Genomic DNA, 24,299 nt, shown 5'->3' on the forward strand with positions numbered 1-24,299 from the left:
CCTTCAGACTACAGAGTTGTCTGTTACCTCTATAATGTATAAAAAGATAATAATCCATAACTATTCTCAAGAAGATCGTAAATAGAAATATGCTATGATGAATGTAACCATTTGCAAGCAAGAAACATAACGGACAAAAAATATAATAGCAGTCAGAGTAAGTTATTAGATCGCGTGTGTATCGATAGACTATGCCATACATTAATCAACAATTCATTTTTTTACGTACAATTATCTTCATTAGGTATATCTATAAAGACAATATGAACGACATACTAATAACCTACATATTTGATATAATTCAATATTCCTATCTGCCTTTTGTGATATATTTTGTTATTAACCATCCAAACATTTTTTTTACTTTTAAATTATTATAAATTTTATTTTTATAAACACGTTAATTACTTTTACCGATTTATTATCTTTTATTTTATTTTTTTTTTTAAATTCCGAGCAACACTGTTCGTTCAATAGTGTTGCGCCCTCGGTAACGATAATCGATATTTTTAGAATCCGATTTTGTCAAATAGCAGTTATTGTGATTAAACGTACCTACACGTCAGTTTTATTTACGTGTATCACATCAATGTCGCATTGTTAAACGTCGACATAATATACGTGTTAGGAATTAACAGTGACAAGGAATATTTCGCTAACACGACTTTATTTATATTCAGAGGGCTCCACATGTTTATGACATCACTCGTCCTTGTTGCGAGGAAGCACAAACTAGTCCCAGTTTCTCCTTTTATCCTGTGTCGTCATCAGTGCGTGGACGCTAATAATATACATGACGAGCGATAGTCGCGATCCGCTATCGCCTTATATCACTATAATGCATTCTGCATTTATAGTCATTAAGGCGGCCACTACGTGGAACAATCTTATCTATAAAAAATCCATCTAACTCTCATTTGTATGTAAAATCGCATTCACTTGTTAAGGCATGCGCCTCGGATCATTCGGGTTTTCGGATCATTCCTAACAAATCTACTTCTTAGCGACATTCGAATTACAATTGTCTATTACCTATAGAACCTGGTTACCTTGAACTCGCCCAAACATAATTCAAATTGACATTTAAGGCTATTTTTGTGTAAGTGACAAACATCGTCGCCTGAAGCAAAGTTTTTAAAGGAGGTAACGGAGGTCATCAAACCCGATTACTATTGACAAATTTAAAACCATATAGAAATCTAACCAGTTATTTAATTTGTGTTGTGAATTTAAATTTATCGACCCGAGATACAGTTGACTGCAGCCGATAATTTTGTTATAATAGGCGATTCGAGTATATTGTTTGAATTTGTGGGATCGGCACGTTAAGGGCAGGCCTATTGTGTCTTTTGGGATAGTTCAACACAATAGGGCACCCAGTAATAGTAATATAACACGCACAGAGCAACGCTTCATCGCAATTGAAATTTGTTTTGTTAAAACGGCTTATGCCTTTACCACATAGCTCTTCCTAACAACACAAATTGATGAGTCACTCATTTTTGGTGTCTCATTAGCTAGGTAGAATTTAGCACGTTTATTATTTGAAATGTACAGCTTTATTAACTCAATTGAATGTTTATTCCACTTCAGCGCTTCAATTTATTCAGTTTTAATTTACTTCAGTATTCTTGCGTAAGTGGATCCTACATGCTAGATTTTAACCAATAATTTCACGCCCACGAATTGTAATAAACGATTAAATAACATAAGTACCTGCTACCTACTAAACATAGATTAGTGTTTCTGATATTTGCCTCAACGATATTATAAAGCATCTTCTGTGAACGATTTCTTATCATCAATTTGATACACGAAGCCTGATAAGACATAAATGTTTTATAGAAATTTCAAGTCTCGGTAAATGTAGGAAGGGCTGCTTAAAAACAGCAAAATACATGGCTATTACCCTGACATACCTATCCAGAGCCTTCATAATTGCAAATCCTAGGAAATTTGAAATACACAAAGGTTGGGCGAACTGCAGCCGTATAAAATTACGTCATATGGCGATAACGGCAAGAAGCCGGACACGCCTTCCTGGCGTCGGCGCGGTCCTTCGAGGACGTCCCGACAACTCCGAACAAGAGAAATGCATTGGAGGGTGCACGACTCCACTCGGACCGGATCGCTCTACATCATGTGCTACAAGACTGGTACGCGACCTCCAACGCAACCAAACCTGTTACGTGTAACAGAAACCGGCGTGCTACCACGTACTGATTAATTATTTAAAAACCAATTTCACAAAAGCCCTCACAACCCAACCATACATCAAATCGGCACACGGGTTTTTTCGGTACAACACTAGTTGTCGATGGAAAAGAATATGTAACCCGTGAAAAAAATACCTATTTGCCCTCCCTCTCTAACTAAGCGGCCAGATACGAGACTGAAAGAGAGGCAAATATGCGTACGTCGCCGGCACACCTAAGTATGGCCGGACATTACTCACTATAGGTAGATATTATAACTACGAGGTTACTGATAACTCCCATATTTTGCTCGTATGATTTTGACACAAATCGTAGCACATTTGGATAACTATTGCACACAACACAACACAAAAAGTAGCACGTTTTCCTTACTTCTTCTCTCCGCATTATTTCCACTTGTAATCGTTTGTGATACTCCTCGCACTCGTCCTTATATTTCTCCATTTCTTCCTTGGTTTGACGCATTTTCTTCTTCAAAACGTCTAAAATGGTTCCTTGCTGCATATTTGTCGTCATTTTGATTCACTTTTGTGTTAAGTCGAGTGTCAAATAGTTAAAAACTAGAGACACCTTCGCCCTACTCGCGAAAATGCCAACTGACTGCTCCGTTCGTTACTGCTCCGTATCGCGGAGATAGCTCGGCACGAATGAACACAGCCGGCGAATAAAATGGCCGCCACTAACCCAGACTATGCAACTTTATCACCACTTGACGAATATGAGCGTTTCGCGACAGTTTTTAATGTACAGCGAACTAAAATGGTATTGATTAATTGTTTCAAAACAAAATTAATATATAACACAATCACACATTCTCTAATAAAGATTGGTCTGACAGCGAGAGTCACGAATGGCAAACGTCACACACAAACCAACGTACAATACGCACTAGCTCCACCTGTTACTGACACAGTGAGTGAAGCAAGCGAAGTTACATCCTGTGGGGTCAGCAACGAGCTTTGAAAGAAAACCCAAAATATGGGATGGGTGATACGGTTCAACGACCACAAATAATACAAAACTACGGAAGTAACAAATATATAATGGACTATTAACATTTACTCAATCACAATCATGGGAACTTTTTCCATATAAAACATAATGTACAAAAACCTAGTGCAAATGCAAACAAAAAATATCCATCGAAATAATTTGGTTTTGATAATAAAAGCAAATATTAGAGTGGTACATTAAATCCTAAATAATAAAGATTCGTAGTTTGAGGTTATTATAAAACCTTGTTATTCGGTATAAATGGGCGCTGTAGCGCCATCTAGTTCATTTCCAGAGAACTAAATGAGCAATGCAGTCGTGTCATCGAAGGCAACGTACCGACGGACGGCCAACGAGGGAGCCATACAAGAACAGGCAACCGAAATTTGTATGACGCAATTTAGAAAGTATGCGCCTGTTTTCTGTTCCGTTAAATGCCTGCAGTCATAACTAAAATTGGAAATAATTACATTTTCTGGTCCTTTTTAACACTGTCGAAATATCTTAGGAACAATTAATATTTTTTACTAATGGTGACATTTATGAAGGTCTGTTATTCAAGGCACTTTTTGCTTTATATTCATCTAAATCAGGTGACCTCAATCATCCAATATCAGACTACAGAGGATACACTAATTTAATTGACCTTGGTCTACCTTTCAGCTTTGCGCAAACTGTCATTTTAGCGATTCTATCATATTTGAGAATACGGTCAGAGCTTGTTTTTATTCACGCTATTAAATAAATAACAAAGATAATTTTTATTTTGACCATAGTTAAAGCAACCAAAAAATATAATTTAATATGATTTGTGAGTGAAAGAAAAGAGAAACCTAGTGAATTACGATCGTTACGAAGGATATTTTCTATGTAAATAATGGTGTATACGTGAAATTTCCTCTTAGTCATCTTTGGTTTGTGAAATGAAAGAACAGAGGAAGATTTCTCATTCAATTTGTTTTTTCTAGCCATGAGTAATAGAAACAACGCTGTTCCAACACCTTATCATTCAGGAGTTCTTTTTCGATTATTCGCCTAAACCTTTTTCCCAAATTTTAGGTATGACAAAATATAGAATATTCCTTATAGATTCCAAATGATTAACATTAACGTGTACTACAGAGACCTCTACATCTTAGACATGTGTCTGCTATTCTTCCAAGTTACATAATCTCAATTCTACGAAATGTTTTGTAAAAGTCGGAAAAAATAGTTTTAATCACATAAAGAGATAAGTGCAATTAACTAAGTTAAGTTTCTACTTAGTGAAAGTCGAGAATTGGAAGTGGAATTTACACAATTAATATGCATGCAGTAACTTACGAATAAAACCAAAAGTAAAAACCAGTGATCTACATTACTAAACAGATTACATTACAAAGTAGAAACCACATTCCTGATGATGTTATGTCTATAACCTAAAGATGATTTTCCATTCAATGATATAATTACAAATATTTAATTTGCCTTGAATTCCAAGTATTTTAATTGAACAGTATCCATTTAATAAAATAACATATGATTTAATAATAAATACGTATTTACAGGTGTTTTTCGTAAACATATATTCATTTTACATTTGGCTTTGCTTTGCTGACTTCACTCTCATTTTCCAAGCCTTTTTTGCGATAATATTTGATATTGATTCTTCGTTTTTCTTGTTTCTTTTAATTTTATGACTTTTTTATTTTAATCTACAAGATGTGTTGTACTTTATTTAATGGAAATACAATTCTAAACTTTTACTGTTCATACATTAATAAAATCTGTAAAAGTATCTAATTGGTTGGCTTATCACTGGTTTCTATTGAATAAATCGATTATTTTGTTCTTTAAATCATTACTAATACGATATTATCTTATTAGAATTAGATATGAGAACAAGTGCATAATGCAAGTTTCCATTAAGGCACAAAAATACTTCTTATAACAAAATATGACGAATGTAATAGGAATCTACAGCATTCTTGCTTATATCAACCAGAGATGAATCTTGAATCGTTATCTATAAATGAAAATGCTCTTGATAAGTCTGTTCAGATAAGAAATATGAAAAAAATGAGGTCATGAATCTAAGATTATAATTCTTTTGGATGTGATATACTATCACATCCAAAAAAATATAAATGTATATTATATGGTCATTCAAGTTTAAAATATTTGATTCTTAACCAAAAAAGGACCAAATAATAAGGGCCAAAGTGGACCACGTGCGCATCGATACTACGACATCTAGCGGCGTTGAGTGCAATCGCCCGCGTAAACAAGTCAAACGAAATGTCAGATGCTCAGCTGATCACTCCACGCGCGATGTTCACTTTGAGGAGCATAAGACTTTTCCGACGGAACGAGATTAAAAATAGTTCTGTGCGCATTTGGCCCACACTGCCCTACTCACACATCGAACAGCATTCAAATAAAGTAGGACATTACCCTTTTCAATGCAGTGTTCTTGATATTCTGCAACTCATTCTTAATGATTGAAAACTTCATCATTGTATCCGACGAAAATATCGAACTGCCGAAGGCCAGGCCTGGATAGTCGGCACATCTTCTCCTGCGTCGGTTCTCTCTTTCAGCTAAGACTTCAGTGCATACACTAGGACATCTAAGTTTTGCAAGTTCTGCAGTCTCGGGATCATCATCAGATATATCGGAAGCGAGCGCCGTAACCTCGGCCCCATCACCCGCCGACCTCTCCTCTTTAAACGAGAAATCATCATCAGAACTGCTATTCGAATCCACTCCGACTATTCTCACTTCCAGTTCAATTTCATCATCGATATTCGAGTCCTCGATTATGTTTCGATTCGAAAGTGCATCGTCACTATTCGTCCTTGTCATTTCTTGAGATTCACTAACACTATTGACACAAGGCACAACATCGTCTGTTTGGGAGTCTAAGGTCACTTGTTTGGACGGACTAGTGTTCGCGGAGGAGCCGGGGGCGGGAACGCGGTCGCCCCTGAGCCGCGGGTGGTGTTGATGCCCCCTGCGCCGCACGGGGGTGCGCCCGTGGGCGTGGGGCGCGGACGCGGACATCACTGCACACCGCGCGCTCCGTCCGGCCGCGCAGCGGCGGCCGCCATGTTGACTGACTGTCACTTTCAATAACAAAACGTGGCGCTGCCGTCGCACCTAACCCGCCATCTTTTGTTTAACTTACGTCGTACTCGCCCGAACGTACTGTTTTACCGACCGAACGTCATCTTGACAGCCAAGGCGGGAACATTTGAATTTCGAACTAATATTACTATGCAAATCGATTCACATTATCATTTAGCGAGATATTAAATTCTTTTAGTTTCAATATATAAATTATTTGTTTATGTTACACTAAGTACACTATACTTATGTTACAAAAACAACAACATTTTAATATCATACTATCATACGAATGTACCATCAATACGACTTGAAAGCAATATCAATCTAATAAACTGTTTCATTAAGTAAATGTTCTACATACGAGTACCACGCAATAGCCACGGAGTCTGTGAGGCATCATCTATTTTTACCGAAACACCGGGCAACGAGCCCATATTAGGCGAGGAGCGCCGAAAATAACCCAACGCGCGCAACGTAAGCCCCGAAGCCCCCTAGAGCGCGGGATTCCGTGGCGGGCACCTGTGCTAGGCAACTCTTAGTAAATAAATCTTAGTCAGGACAACAACCTCTTAGTGAATTACAAATAACATACAAATATACCTATACGATTACGATATTTCCTTTCATAAAAAAATGGTTAAATTATGTTGTGATGTAGTTTAAATCATGAATGACATAGACTTTAGCGCGTAAACAAATGCACTAGAAATATCTTTGTATAAATACTTCTATGATACAAAAATATTTCTTAATAACCATTGAAATAGTTGCCAACTTACAAGAAACAATTTCCGCTCATTGAAGTGAGCAGTTTTTATGAATAACACGAATATATATAAATAATAGTTGATGAATAAGCCAAAATTCACAAACTGAGTAAATAAGTGAATGACGTAAACATTAATTTAAATTAACATTTTTTTAAATTAACAATGATAGGTTCCAGTTTTTCGTAGAGTTCGTAACCTATTGATTTTTTGACAACATTTAATGGAATTGTGATACATCGATACATAAAATACTATTTCCCGTACACATAGATTAGTAAAGATACTTCGCCGCCTTGAAATTGAATGAAGCCACAAAAAGCTTATTAGTAAGTTCATTTTTTTAATTATTGACAAATAAAAACATTTTTAGAGAAAATTTACGAATAAATAGCTAATTTACGTAATAATTACGTAATTTACGTAATAAATAAATAATTATTTCAAATATTTTAGGGTCATTTCAGCACGGAGACGTGGCAAAACTTTTTTACGCAACTATTCCAATTCTCAAAACTGGGTACATTTTCTTGTTAGGAGTGAGTAATCTTTAGTAATCTATGCAAATCGATAGAAAAAATACTGTTTACCGTACATAACAATATACGTAATTACATACACAAAAAGTATACATAACATTTCAAAACACGAAACACATAACTTGAAGTACGATAACCCAAATTGAACGACCTTCAAAAGAAGTTGAAATGGTAATTTGTAAAATGCAAGCACACATTTAGATAATTTGAAAGTTTATTTAGAATTGCGAGTAAATTTTACACGATCTTAAATTGTTTTGTACAATAATTTTATATTAAGAATTTATTTCAAATTGACAGCGATCTATTTTTAAGAATTTATTTTTTTCTATTTTTACGGATATTGTTAAAACAAAGATAATAAGGAATATACAGCCTGTAAAATAATGTTATATACATTTTATGTTTATTTTAATAAATTAAAATTTTACAAATGTTTATTTAGAAATATTTACTATTATCGAAAATATTCGAACCTTTCAATTTTGTTAATTTCATCGTTTTAAGGATTTTTTTGGAAACCGAAATAAGTCCTGCATGCCTGAATTTCACTATTTCTTATTACGCTTTTACTTCTGATACTTGCTCTCTTTTCTCGTTACTACTATTTATTTAATAAGATCAAAAGATATTAAGTGATATTAATAATATAACATATGCTTGTGCACATTCCTGGTATACATTATAATTTTATTTGTAACAGACATGCGTTTTAATTTGCTATAATACTAACTTCGACGTGAATTTTATAATAATAACCATTCTAAAAACTCAGTGCCTACTTATCTTGCGAGAGGTTACATGGATCGTTTATTTCTAGAAACCAGATCTCACATAGCAGAGTAAACAAATGTTTGACGTCAATCTTTGCTTTGTTACACACACACCCACTCACCACATCTATATGCTAAAGTATATGTAATAGGTACACAAATAACCGGGGCTTTATTGACAAGTAAGAAGCTGGTACACTGCAACTTTAAATTTGCTCAAGTTGTAAAGTGACCCTGGTTTAATGACCGTATGACAAATTACAAGTAATTCGCCAAGTTTCCAATGCTTGATTCGTAGTGGCTTTAAAACATTGAATCCTAGTTGGTATAATCCTTTGACGCTTTCTATAACTCATAGCCCCACACTAGGATTCCCTGTATTGTGTTTACCATGAACACATATAAATACAAGTACACAAACATCCTATCCAGAAATCCTAGTTCACCATTTCTGATTAGTCGGGGATTAAAACCGCTACCCATTACCCGCTGCTTGATAAACTGTTATCAAAATCGTTACACCACGTTGATTTAAGTTAAACTAAACCTTGACCTGAGACTTGTGCGTTAGTCCACCAGAAAAGCCATTAATACCCTCTCTCCAATACAGGGAGAAACGCAGTGTGTAGATGCTCTAAGCCGTGAAGATGGCAAAAAGCCGTGGCCGTCAATGAGACATAAATAAGTACTTAGTGAAAGCATTCTATATATTGTAAGCTAGATTGTTTTGATATCGTTCATGTATAAATAAAAGGTACTCACAGTTTGAAGCGCCTTTTCCTTCTCCTCAAGCTTGCCGTTGACCTGCATGAGGGCCTCCTGAGTCTGATCAAGATCGTTTTCAATCGTCTGGATCTTCTTCTGGAGCTGTCTGGCTTCTTCCTCAGCCTACAAGACAAATATAGCTTTTAATAATCCTGTATATCCAAAATCAGTGGCGTTGTCGGAGTCGATGATATTAAGTCTACCTATATTTAATTTTTCGTTCTCATCTATGCTAAAGTAGGGTCGGGGTACGGACCCTACTTCACTAAACGGATTATGAATGGTAATACTAAACTCCTAAAAGTTTAAATTGCTCACAAATAAATCCTAATTAAAAATGCGTTTTTTATTTTATCGCCTTAACTTTAACTTTTTAAATTAACTTGAACTTCTTGACTGCCAATAGACACTAGTTTCGTGATAACGATTTATCATGTATTGCTGGGGATTGGATATATGAAGTATAAGTGCAACTACGTTTTAAACTATAAGCTCCCAGCTAAGTGAATTGTTAGTTAGGCAAATTCGTGTCATTCTAAAGACACGTTTAAAAAGTGTAGAGGAAAAGATCTGCGTGCTCGTGTTTGCCCTTAAAAATCTGTCTAAATTCTACTTTATTATTTTAACAAGTTCCTATTAAAGAAACTTATTTCTAAATTCTGACAGACTATTTCTAGCAAGATTGCTACTTTTCTTATTCTGAGGAAATTTAAACACAAATCGGTCAGTCAATTGCTATGGAAAAAAATGATCAATATATTTATAAAACATAAACAAACAGTAAGCAGCCCTAGCGAACTGGAGACGTATCAGCTGATCAAAGATCTAATTCCATATCCAACTTCCGGCCTATCCGGCGCGGTTCGTTGCGCAGTGCGTATTGGCCCTTAACCTCAGCGACACTGCACTCAACCGTGGTAGGAATGCACGCCGATATTGGACCGACTGCCATAGCTAACCTGTATTTCAACTTCTGAGACAACCTAAGAGAAATTTGCAAGGAATTTCGTCTATAACTTTAATCTTGTAACTTACGTTTTACAATGATTACTTTTAAAATATTGGGTAATACTGATATTCATCTTCCTAATGAAAGAATAGAACTATTGCTTGAACCAATTTACAATTTATTATTCCCGCGCAATATAAAACTCCAAACGTCAAGAGCGTTCTTTTTCTTTTTTGTGCTAACTCATACAATCGTACCAGCCAGTGACTATATAAATGGGAACTAATTATTATACAAATAACGCAAAATAATTAAGTAAAGAATAATTTGGATATATTTCTAACACTACATACGTCCCTTTAACATCCTTAGTAAAGTGGTGGTACTAAATAGTCTCGATTTTACTTTGCTATAATTTTTACACTAATTAAAACCTCAATGTAGAGCACAAGTAACCACAATAAAGATCCGATCCGATGTTCTGATTAATATGTCATCATATGTGCTCTTATATCTCTATAATCAGTCTATTTAGATTGTTGTGTAACCTTGGTAGTAGAAATGAAGATTCTTTTTATCCTCATCCCATGTATCCTATATAAAATCTAGTACATAAATCGCACCTATTTCTACGGATTAATATTTAAAAATGGGAAATCATAATTTTGATATCACTATCACCTTCTCGTGGGTAATTTGGTAATAATGTCTGATCTCTGTCTGTCTGTCTATCTCTTTAGTTTTTATGCATAAAACTATCCATATTTTCCTGGCAAATTATACATAAAGTTATCATGTAGGTACTAGGGTAACATAATCATCAACATATTGGATTATCTGCAGAGAGGTATCCATATAAGTTTTCCTCTTACAATTATACACATGTTTGGTACTAGGCTAGCATAAATATGTGGGTACCTTCTCAGCGCGAAGGTTGGCGTCCTTGGCCTGTTGCTCGCACATGGCGGCGCGGTCAAGGGCGTTGTCCTTCTCCAGCTTCATCGCCTGCATCTTCTTCTTGATCGCGTCCATTTTGGCGGTTTGTTTGTTTGCTCTCTCCTAGACGATAAACTGTAACAAGGGTTCATACTATTTACCATGTACCAGGAAAGCATAAAATAGTGTTCAGTTTATTGGCAAAAAAATTACAAGCAAAAAATACCTCGCATTCAAAACATTAAGATAAATCAGTAGCTAACGCTTCTAATGCTGTAAATTATGTATCTAAGTAATAAAATTACAATCAACTACTCTTATTAAATATATTGTTTACTAAAATTAATATTACTCTTCTTTTGTAAATCTAGTAACTTATCAACCAAAGATATTGGAATTTTGTATTTCCTCCGTTATTTCGAGCTAAATCTGAGTCAATGGATCATATTATGCATTTCGTTCAAACTTAAACCATAATATTTGAACGGGAGAGTTTGAAAGGTAGCCTTAGAGACGAAGGGCTATTTATGGAACTGAGGTGCATTGATCTCGTGCCTTAAGGGATTATGGAGTTTAGGTAACGTTGTCCATTTCGAGTAGAAATCCGATTATACGTTGATAGTATAACCAAAGTGACCGTTAAAGGTTTACAAGAAAACAGCTTCTTTTGTTTTCGTAACCAAATACTATGCGTAATAACACTAAAATTTGCATACAAAGGACCAATAAGCGCAAATGGGCAACGCAATTTGATAGTAGCATTGTTTTATCTAGGGATGTTGTGGATATGAAATTCGGATCTGCATTCGGATATTTAGGTATACCGGTTGCAGCTAGGGTTACAAATAGATATGGAATTATACGATATTTTCGGATAGTTTGAGTTATGGTTTTAATTTTTTTTTAATTTGTAAAAATAAGGAAAATACAAATAGGTAAAATTGCATCCGTATCTCCTTTTTATTCTTCTATATTTAATTACTTGAAACTTTTATATTCCATTCAGTAATAGTTTTGGATATATTTTTATTTTGGATACTTTCGGATAAGATTACAAAGCTCTATAACATCCCTGGATTTATCCAATACCGTGTCTATGCCCGTCACGCCATTTATCCAAGACCGTATAATCCGGAGGAAAGTTCCGTACATTTCTTCCGTACATTATTAGAACGAGCTAACTAGCGATTAACTTTTTTCGAATCATTACCACAGTAAATGAAGGTTAAGAAACTTCGTAAGTGCTAACTAAATTCTCCGTGGAATCGTGGAACGGTAGAGCTTCACGCCAATTATACGTGAAGATTGAACGATTTCTTTACTATTGAACGAGATAAAGAGAATGCTTTGACAAACCTACACGTTACAATTTTATTCTAACCCACCGATCATAAATTTTATCCACATTACTTAAGGTTTTTGCGAATAATTTCGGTGGTTAAGAATAACAATAGCATATTTAGGATAGGTAATGATAATAAAATGTCTGCTGCATAATAGCAGTATTAACTAATTATTCAGCTGAACTAATTATTCAGCTTCATTTATATCTACAGAGACTACAGACATAGAACGTGTCAGACACGTTCCGTGACAGACAGTACATATTCTTCTATACGATGTGTATTGATCTACCACAAGCAGACAGGAGCCGTGCCTGCCAAAATATTGTATAAAATATCATTTTGTCTGCCATAACCCGTGTTTGTCTCTCATAAGCAAAAAATGAGTTACCATAACCTTAACGGACCCCAAATCTATCGTTATTCAACTGTCTAAAAATTATTGACGACTTTAAAAATCAAATAACCAGTATTGCCACTGTGTTAACTATAGGCAGATAATTAATTTACATGATAGATCATTAATCTTGTTGTTACTCTCGTTATTAATAATCAATCTATCCAAATTTTGTCTACAAAAGTTCAACATTTGACAATGACTTCATATAAGAAATTGTCATATTTCGACTTTTGCTTGTCAAAATTTGGACAGATTAAATATTAATAAAGTTTCCTAATATAAGTTTTATTGAAATTATAATAATTATTGACGTCTAAATTCCTAAGCATTTTAAGGTTAATAACCATTCGTGATAAAAACAAACATCAAATGTTTTCTAGTAGTCATTTGATCTTCTGCGGTCAGGCGACCTTAATCGCCAGCTTATAATAAGCGTGACATGAAAGTACAAAATTTTGATAGATATACATTTTACTTATAAACAACTAAAGACATTCAATGTAACGTAATAATAGATCGGACAAGAAAAGTGTCATCCATGACTTATTACTTCACAGAATTTGTACCTTGTAAACGCCACTATCCGAGAGTGGAATTAATACAGCATGTGCTTTTTTTTGCAAAATAAACTCGTTTGATTCCCAACTAGGGAAATATATTTTTTAAATGTAATAATGCTGTCAAAGTAGGCCTCGTAACTCCTTTCAGAATTTTTCGCTATTTATTGTAGTTTCAGATTTCTCATGTAAGCCCATATGAAAAATGAAATTGTATATTATTTAAAAATGTCTTTCCGAAAAATGTCCCTTAAAAGTTAATAAACCTCAAAACTCTACTGAATAGCCGTGGAATATAAAAACAATGGGAAAATAAAGAATTTCGTTATTAATGATTATTGTCTTGGTCCAACAGATCCAATCATAGGAAAAAGCTTCAATCCAACCACAATCTTACCTGATGGAAAGTAATGATGTCGAGAGATTTCCCTATTTACTTTTTTGTGTAACAGTTACCTTATTTTCTTGTATTTTCCAGTCAATTTAATAGCAACAGTCAATCAGTAATAGCCCCGTGGCTTTAAGAACATCCTTCTACTCATTTTTCAGTTACTACCTACTCTACTACGGAATGACATTTTCATTTTTTTATTATTTCTTTACACATTATCTTAGAAATCATGTGACATTTATACACACCTAAACAAATGCTACCTTTACATTTTGCAAAATATGTTGTTGAGCACATATCTGGAGGCACATTAGTGCCTCCGCAAGTCGAACAAAAAAAAGAAAAAAAGCGGTATCTTTATTTTGAGATTATCCAACTTCTAAACTATTAAACAGAACAAACTCTTTGACAAATTTACAACCCGCCCAAAATACAATTCAAACGTCAAGACATGTATTTACTTTTTATGCTAACTCGTAAAATATTACCAGCCAGTAATTATATAAAGCATAACATATATTTCATATTTTTAATGTTATGAAAATAATACATCAACAAAAATAACAGAATAATTCTTTAACATAATACTATAATATAATATTTTGAATAGTTTTCTAATATTATTGAATAGGATTTATCAGCAAAACTGTACGTCAGAGCAGAACTGCATTATTCCTGGCTGTAACAGCCGTATCCTATCCGTTTCAAGGCTGTAAGGGATATGCTAAGGTCACAGTCAACGTAATCGCCCTAGTAGAGCGAGTTAGAGCGAGCAGGAAGTGGGTTCAGATTTACTCTTTATTTCTAATTCTACTTAAATAAGATAGTTTAATTTTTTTTTAATTATATGGATTTAAAACTACCGATGTTTCTTTAAAATAAATTATGAAAAAATAAATAATTACAAGTAGGTATGTAGAGTTAAAATAAATAATGAGTATATGGAAAATAAGTATTTTTTATTTATTCCATGTGTGTATTATTGTTGTACGTAAATTATAAAATAATAAATAAAAATACATGTAATTAAATATTAGGTACAGTGTTAAAACAGACTTTGACCACTTGTGAAGCAAGTAATGAAAATATCTAAGCAATTATTTATTTTTTGTTAAGTGCCTTTTAGTATGAATAAATTATAAAGTTTCTTTGTACCATAGTTTACGATACTATACGTCTATACTGTCTGTCTGTAACATTAATAACTGATGATAACAAAAAAGAAAAGAAAAAAATTGTAAGAGATGCCCGCAGGAATTAAAAAACCTTCGGTTCTTGATCCCAAATCCAGTATCGTACATTTTCAACTTGACGGCGAGACGTATGATTCAAAAGCGAGGAATTCTTTTGTCTGAGTCATGTTTCGCAAAAATGTACGAAAGGCGCTGACCGCACACAGATTCTTATGAAATACCCCTCGGAGCAAGCTTAAGGCTTGTACTGACCTATACCTTACACTGATTTTTTACCAACTGCGACTGGTAGTATTTTTCGAACATTTGGTAATGTTTCATTCTTTGATATATCTTGCAGCTCAAACACCTTGAATTTTAACATATGAGGAGTTGTTAGACTCATCCAAACTTTGGGAGTGCCATTATTTAAGCTGTCGGGTTTTTTGTTTTTACTCTCTCTAGTTATCAATTTATAGGCAACGTCCCTGATTTTATCTGGCGAATACGTCTTATTTGTTACAAAGATAAAAAAGCAGCCAGCTCAAGTCTACTACAATATTTACCAGCTTTACACCTAAATTAGAATAAAATAATATATGGACCATAAATTAATGATTGGTCTCTCCTTTATTATTGTATTCCTGAATTACCAATTTCTCATCCTTTCAAACACTAAATTTATATAAATGTATGTTTTTTATGGTAGTTAATAAGCCTCTAATATTATTTTCTTTTGTGATTAAATTATTGTGCGTTCCATTTAATAAAATATTGGACGTAACCTACTTACTTTAATCAATTTCATTACCGTGTATTATGTATCTTATACTCAAAAGTAATTACTAATTAACATACAGGTCATAAATATGCATTTAAGACATATAAATCACAAGCTGCAATTAATGAATTAAAATGGCATTAATAAGGCCGTTATCTTTTTAAAGTCATACATGTTTTCTGAGCACTGGTTTCTCCATACAAAACGAAATGTATGAAGCACAGAGCATGGTACGTGTTCCAATTTGGTATGACAGAAAAAAATGCAATTGTTCAACCAATGGTGAATGACGAATTATTGGAGTGTGTGTCAATGTGACAGTCCTTGACAAATTTCTAGAAAATGGTGATTTCTGCGTAACTTTTTCAAAAAAAATAACCTTGTTAATAATCCCTGGTTACATATTGACAAATTCGTATGATGCATAAAATGCATCACTCACGCCATTTACCTAAGGCTTTGACCCTGTCTACCCCAAAAATTCATTGCTATATTCCATTTCTCCCTTAAACTTATTACTTAAGTAAAGCATAAGTAAAACCACAAATAACTCTACTATCTTTGTAGGAGAACATATTTTTGACTGCTATTGTCTTGATATATTTATCTTTTTACTTATATAGTTTCGTTTATGTTAATAATTAATCAAGTATATACTTAATTTAACAAAACACATACGATTCTACATTTTATACTTATATCAAAAGATATTGTATGCGTTTTAAAGCACGTTCTTAACTAATGAACGTGATGAAGGTACTGTTTATACTCGTGTGCTGTACAAACATCACTTTGATATGTAATTTATATACATATATAAAAGAAACGAGCATTCCTGAGATACCTTCATTATCATCTTTTGTTTGCATACACTTCCTGCTCATTTTATTGTTTTATGTTAAATTTGCATTTATGTTTGCGAACGTTGAATATCTTTAAAATCTAGTACATTTATCATAGGCTTTATCTGTTTATCTATTGCATTTTCTTTGAACATCGTAAGCGTGTTTTTCATTACAGAGAAGCAAATAAAATTTGCTAATTATAGCAGTTTTCATATGAAGTTAATCCAAAATTCTTAGAAAATTAGGGTGAAAACGAATTATGGAATTTATTTTGAAACATTCAAGAGTAAAAGAGAAAATGTACTCAACTACTTTGTCTTTCTCTGTTTATATAAGATACTTAGATACCATTTATGTAATTTATACATTTATTGAGACTTATGAATTCAAATTTATCTAGGATAGATTAATTCCTTATGGTTTATAAGCTTTATCAAACGTAACGAATAATAACACAAATAGGAATTTAAGTAAAATGTATGTCTTAACTTCAATGTATTTATATTATTAGTAGCAAGTGCATAAAGTTTCTCTGCTACTCATAATAATCAAGTGGGTAATCTAAAAAAGTAATAAAACAATGATTTTACAATCCTCATCTGACATTAATGATGCAGATCTCTAACTCGTTTGATATGTTTTATTTGAACATAATCTATTCCTTTTTATGCCCTTTTTCAACGGTATATACATTTGTATTCAATTTGCTTTTCTGTAGTCTCTATGACTAAGCTCAAACGCCTTTTAAACTAGTATAGTCAATGCTAATATATGAGCTTCATGAGCAAAAAAGTAACAGCTTGTAATGCCTAACTAGGACGTAAGACCAAGTACCATCCCGTCATTGTAAATTATAACAGATTTATATTATGTTTGTTCGACTTAAAATTAAAAAGAAAAAAAATTGACTTTTACTATTGGCGCCTTATGAAAATCAGGGAGAGGGAGATAAAGTTAGTTTCCAATGGGAATTATTTTTTATATGATTCTTATTTCCCTTATAGTCTGCAGTTATCCAAGTAATTCCCAGGTAACGTAATAAATACCTAAACGTAACTAATATTTAAATGAATTTAAATATTAATTTAAATTACTATTCGAAGTTTTTCAGAACGTCTTGTGTTTAACTTAGTTCAAATTTATTTGTGTAAAAAAACATTTGTAATAAATTAGTGCCAACGAAGTTATGTGCGTTACACAGATTTTTTTAATTATAGTTCCTCTAAATTTAATAAAAAACAATTTGTAAATACAAAGTTCCATCCAAATTAGCTCTCAAATCATCTGAATTTTAATGAACCCAGGACTTAATAAAATCTTTCAGTGAGATTGAGGCATTCAGTTACGTCGTGTGACGTCACAGCCTGTGGTCAATGTTTGGCAGCGGCCCAATGACAGTAAACATGTAATGTCATACGAGAGGATATCTGATCGCTGAATACTGCTGGATATAACAGCATTTATCTAAAATTAACATTTATTTCTCCCATTTTACATCTTTAAACGTTATTTATCGATGGTATTACACATATATATTTAAATTCTGTCATAATTGTAGCAAGTACAAACATATTTTTAATTCTGGGTGACATTTATTTTAACCAGATAAAATATTTTTACAGCATTTAAATTTGCCAATAAATTACGTAGAGATTTTTTGTCAAATAAATAGATTCCTAAGCCTTATAAAATGATACATTTTTGTTTATATTTTAATTATTAAATATTTCTTTATTTATTCATTTAAAAAATATTCTACCTCAAATAAAAAAAAATATAAATTATCTTAGTTTATAAAATATTTTAATAAAAACGTTGCTTTAATTTTATTCATCATTTTTATGCTATTCCATGACCAATGTAGATATTTTAAATTATATTTATTCGTAAACATTATTTTAAATAGGTTGTAAAAAGTATTTATAATTTTATAAACCGTCTGTGACCTGACAGATTTAAAAATTATGTCATGACCTTCGATTTCAGACAACCTGTTCAGTGCCGTAAAATGTATGTATTTCACGGCATTATACATTATTGTAAATAACCTAATAATAAGAAAACATTTCGAAAAAATATTGACTTGACCGTAAATATAAAAAATTAAATCAATTAAAAAAAAACATAAGAAAATTGAAAATAAATTCTACCTTGTAGGTAAAAAATAATTAACATTTAAAATAATGTACTATAGTATGGTTATCACAGATTATTTTATTTTATTACCCATAAAAAAGTTTTCAAGTGAATTTGAAGCGCATGCGCTATTCCGCCCCCGCTTGCCGCGCAATCACGCTATTGGCCACGGGCTGGCAAGTTGCCAAAAACGCGGGAAAACTCGAGCACAACCGATTCCCATTGGCCGTTAGAAATGAAACCGAGCACCGCGATATTCAAAAATAGATATAGGCCGCGATTACAAAATACTGGCGTACGTCCCGGACCGAATGGAGGTCATCGAAAATATTCCAGTTAATTAATTTAAACTTTAAAAATTACGCACAAAATCAAACTTAACATTAACGAATCACTCGAATTCTACAATATTATATACAAAATATTTACATTAAACTTCCCAGCTGCGTAAATAAACTTACTGCGTTAAACCGAAATTACGAAAACCGATTTCGTTAACCGTAATCCGTGGGCACTGCACTACGCTGCACCGGCCGTATGGAGAAAATGCACCTCAATTAAAAAAAAAACACTTTATTTTTTTATTTAACACTACACTATAGCACTGGGGTACTTACATGTCGAGTCGACGCGTGCTGTGGTGCGACTGGCGTGGCGCGCCGCGGCCGATCTGGTGTCGGCTTACCGCCGGGAAAGGAGATGGCCGTAAGTCGTAACACTCCGAGAATACTGTCCCGGTCTTTAGGAAGGCTTCGATGTTTTACTTTTCAGCGACGTCAACTGATCGCGGTAAGCTACGGGATTCAGTTTTATATTGCCATTACTTAAACCTGAAGTTGACAAGACACCTTCATACGTCGTATTATATTTGCGTTTTAAACGCAGACGTCACACGAATACTCAAAATACTTAAGTATTTTAATTGAAAAACTTTAATTAATATTTAAAAAAAGCAAATAACAATATTATTATAATGAAAATTAAACTCTTAGTGGTGCAATTAGAGTAGAAACCCCATTTCTTTATCTTCTTATGTTTGAGATGGTCGTACCACCATCATTGCACTGCTGAAAGTATAAGTATAATAATATAAGTACTTTAAGAGTATAAAACAAACGTATTTAAACAAATAATTGAAAGTAAGTTCTTAAATATAGCAGATACTCAACGTAATCTGTTATCAGGTAAAACTTCTGTTCATGGGCGGCAGTAACCACTTAACATCTGGTGAACAGGATGCCCTTTTACTATGGAGTAAAAATAACTTCAATATGTACGTATATACTTCCGTATGTAAATTTATGCATTGAATTAGCGTGGAGTAGTATGCTCCAGTCCTCTCCCAGTTGTGGAGAGCATAGAGACCAAAATACTTCGTGTAATCTACAAGTAGTTATTATAAAATTAGTTATGTACTTCCACAACATTAAACTTGAAGTACCTTAGTTAGAAGTACCAAAGTTGTTATTTTTTTTTGCTTAATTTGCAATACCTGAAGTTTACAAGAACTTCTTGAAAGCTCACATGGTTTGTCTTTTCTGTCCTACTGATAAACCCACTCTGGAATTTGAGCAACAATAGGATAGAAAAAAATATATTTGTGGAGTTAAGTACGACCGCGTGGCGGAGCGGTCACCTGGTTCGAATCCCAGCAAGACAGATATCTATATGATTAATTTATTTTTTTGTTCTGGGTCTAGGTGTTCATATATTAGTCTATGTATGTGTCCATGGCACCCACAAAACAGAGAATCCTAGTGGAGGACTTTGTATGTAGAAAGCGTCTTCAAGAAGTTTGGAGCAGTCTTTAAAATAGCTCGAAAAATCTTGAAAAATGCACATTCAACGAAATTATAATAATATGTCGCAAGGAACGCTGGAGGCGCAGTGATAGTCATAATCTAACTTTCAAAGAGTCCCTCGGTTCGATCCTCGCAGGAACAGGTCTGTAATCAAAATATCTATTTGGGCAACACACTGTAAATACTCCTAATAATATATGACAGTTTAAAAACTTAAGAAAACACGCTAAATTCGCATAAAGAAAATCGTTAACCCTTGCGATCCTGTTAGCGTGGAGAATGGGACAAGATTATTAAGAACGTGTATTGTCATAGGTTCTTGAAAAAAGTTAATCAGTTCTCGATAATTGTCCAAAATGTTGAATTAATCTGACCGTTCAAAGGGGGTAATAACCACCTCCTTTTTGAAGTCGGTTAAAAATGGAGTTCAAAGATTCTGTTACATACCCAGATACAAACATATTATACAGGTCAAGCTAATAAAAGCGTGTTCAAATTAAAAGTAATGATTCCAGTCAACAAGTCATGAAGTTAATGCACTTCCGAGTATAACTAACGTAAACAAAATAATATTATAATACGTCACGGTTGATATGAGCTAACAATACAGTTCTATATTTACTACCGGTTTGCTAAACATAAGAACTTGTGTACGCAAGGGCTGCCAACTCTACGTTAACGACAGTATATTTTACTAATTACTATTTTTTTTATCCACGAGCTTTCGCCAACGCTACCTAAAATTCATTGCTTAAGAACCTTAGGATATTATTTGTTTAACAAGCAGCGTAAATAGATCGAAAGTCCCTTGAAACTCGGTTATAACTCGTAAATGATAGTTACTTGCTCATACGCACTCGAAGACTTGGAGGTGCCTGGGAGGCGGACCCCGATTTAAATAACAAGTCTATCACTGCTTTTTACGACTCCTTAAATAATAATTATAACTTACTAGCCGGGGAACAAAGGACTTATTTCAGGAGGATGTTCAGCATACGATTCTCGTCCTAAATATAATGTTATTTTTTGACAGGAATCATTAAAATATGTACTACATTATTGATGAACACTGATTCTAAAAAAACTAACTAAGTATGAAGTAAAAATAGTGATCATATGGCACAAAAAGCAAATGTAAACAAATGTATGTGATGTAAGAAGGTAAGGTACCTATATGATGTCCTTTCGTTTGGGGCATTTTTCTATACGTGACAATGAATTATCATGACCTTGTTCTTTGTTCAACCTTCCACCCTACAATTGTGTCACGTAGAATCTTAAAATTAAACCACAAATCCTTTTCGTTGAACTAACAATTAACCAGTATTGTTACGCATTAGATATAACAACAAACAAGATTCTGTCGTACTGACGCAAAATACCAGAAAGTGTGACTTACAGTTAGTTTCGAAATGAATTTCGAATAATGATGATTCATTATAGGTATATACTATATACTGACGTTTAAGATGACATGGTTTTAGTAGTGGTCTGACGCAGTGATTACCTACCGTACGGATGCCAGTCTGCTCGAAGGTTCCGGGTTCAATCCCCGGTTGGCATATCTAAATGATGGCTTTAACGATGACAGTTTACGACCCGCGTGGCGGAGCGGTCACCATTGCGGTATAAAATGTATAAGATTCGTGTTCATCCCCCGTCATATAAGTTACTAGTTTTTGCCCGCGGCTTCGCCCGCGTTTAAAAGAAAATAATATAACATACTAACATACATAAAACTGAAAATTCGTACCTTCAACTTTGCTGAAGATCATCACTTGATTAAATGCATACTTTACAATTCAATCCTTACTAATATCGATTAAAATAATCGATGTTTTGGGTCCAAAAGATCGATTCTCCGATGAATCGATCTTAGATCGCCATCCCTAGTTCCCGTAGGATTTCCGGGATAAAAACTATCCTATGTCCTTTCTCGGGTCTCAGACTATCTTTGTACAAAATTTCATTAAAATCGGTTCAGTGATTTAGGCGTGAAGAAGAGACAAACAGACAGACAGACAGACAGAGTTACCTTCGGATTTATAATATTAGTAAGGATTTATAATTATTGATTTTTCTACACAGCCTGGGTCTTTTAATAGATTTAATTTTGGATGGAATTCCTTAGAAGACGTGAACGTAGAACCTGCATGGCTAGACTCCAGTAGCAGCAACGCTACACCTATTTTTAGTTATATTGTAAGTATAAAGCGTTGCTGTGTTCTAATTTGAAGGGTAAAGTTCTACTGATGAGGAAGACATTCTTACCAGTTATCTGAGGCGTTCCAACTTAGACCGTAGGGGTAGTAACGCATCTGTGACCCAGCTCAAGTAGGACACTAATGTTATTTTGAGTTTAATATAGATGTCTATTAGCAAGCTCATTTGCTATTTCAATAAGTATATAAAAATACGACATCTATAGAGATACAAATAAAGGAAGGTAATACTAATAAGTATTTTGTTATAATTTATAGGAGAAGCAGACGAGCATGCAGTCCTCCTGATGGTAAGTGCCTACCGCCGCCTATGGATATCTGTAATTAACCCCAGATAGGATTAGATATTCCTACCTGAGGTCGGCCGCAGATGCGCTGCTACCCCTGAGGACTAAGCTGGAACGCCTCGGAAAAGTATGTCTCCCTTACCACACTCTTCAAACCAAAACACAGCAGCGTATAATACTCCTGTTATGAGGTAGAAATAGGTGTGGCGGTGGTGCCGCCGGAGTCGAACCACGAAGGGTTCTACTAACTACCAAAGATAAAATAAATATTACCTATATCACACCCAAAATTTACAAAATCCTCAATATTTACTGAAAATACCAACGTGAGTTAATTACAAAGTAAGTATAAGTGGTGAGTCATGTATCATTTAAGTAAAGTTGACCCAGATGGAGTCTTAAGGTGTACGCTGTGTTTCACCTTGACGACACGTTGCCGTTTACACGACTGATAGCATCAAAATATATAATAAAATGTACAATTCGTTGAGTTGCTGCGAATAACTTTATTTTCAGTACAGTTCACTATTTTAAAGGTAATAGAGCCGTGTGTGATTCGACTCCGGCAGCACCACCGCCACGCCTATTTCTGCCTCATAACAGCAGTGTTAAGCGCTGCTGCTGAAGGGTGTGGTAAGGGAGACATATTTTTCCGAGGCCTTTCAGCTTAGTCTTCGAGAGTAGCGGCGCAATTGTGGCCAACCAATTTAAAAGTAGGAATGTAATCTTATCGGAGGTTGATTACAAAGGTGCATGGGCGGCAGTAGCCACTTACCATCAGGTGTACTGCTTGCTCGTCTCACAATATAATTAAAATACTGAGATCTGTCGTATCACAATTGTCTTCCAGTTTAAACCGAAAAAGACAAACAGTTTTTTATCTGGTATCCTGGATTAATAAGTACCATATGAGCTTCAAATGTGTGTTTCAAATTATAGACAAATACCATTTTTTTATTGTATTCTCTAATGCAATTTTGAATTCTCCACAGATAAATGTGCTTTACCGTAGTGTGCTTATAATCAAATTTGTGAGGTGGTAGAACCCTTTGTGGTTCGACTCCGGCGGCACCACCGCCGCACCTATTTCTACCTAATAACAGCAGTGTTAGGCGCTGCTGTGTTCCGGTTTGAAGGTGTGGTAAGGGAGACTTACTTGTCCGAGGCGTTCCAGCTTAGTCTTTAGGGGTAACGGCGCATTTGTGGCCGACCTCAGGTAGGAATATCTAATCCTATCTGGGGTTGATTACAGACCATGGACGGCAGTAGCCGCTTACCATCAGGTGGACTGCATGCTCGTTTGTTACTACTATAATA

The 24,299-nt window shown here is 34.2% G+C and overlaps 1 protein-coding gene across 34 annotated transcripts in view; it reads right to left on the bottom strand.

Moving 5' to 3' along the window:
- The window catches only part of Tm1 (tropomyosin 1), a 40,345-nt gene extending 20,897 nt beyond the window's left edge, over positions 1-19,448 (bottom strand). For 13 of the 34 annotated variants that reach the window (XM_073081843.1, XM_073081841.1, XM_073081838.1 and 10 more), the window contains exon 1: positions 5,643-6,266. In XM_073081843.1, the coding sequence (XP_072937944.1) occupies positions 5,643-6,251 (609 nt within the window). In that variant the 5' untranslated portion in view covers positions 6,252-6,266. Of the gene's footprint in view, positions 1-2,588; positions 3,109-5,642; positions 6,294-9,158; positions 9,285-11,028; positions 11,182-19,132; positions 19,157-19,288 lie in introns of those variants that run through there. The other 21 variants (XM_073081858.1, XM_073081851.1, XM_073081859.1 and 18 more) reach the window with 11 other exon arrangements.
- Between the last annotated feature and the right edge of the window lie 4,851 nt (positions 19,449-24,299).

Source organism: Epargyreus clarus, unplaced genomic scaffold (assembly GCF_041222505.1).
Source record: "Epargyreus clarus isolate Ecla_fem2 unplaced genomic scaffold, WU_Ecla_fem_2.2 ptg000017l, whole genome shotgun sequence".
NCBI lineage: Eukaryota > Metazoa > Arthropoda > Insecta > Lepidoptera > Hesperiidae > Epargyreus > Epargyreus clarus.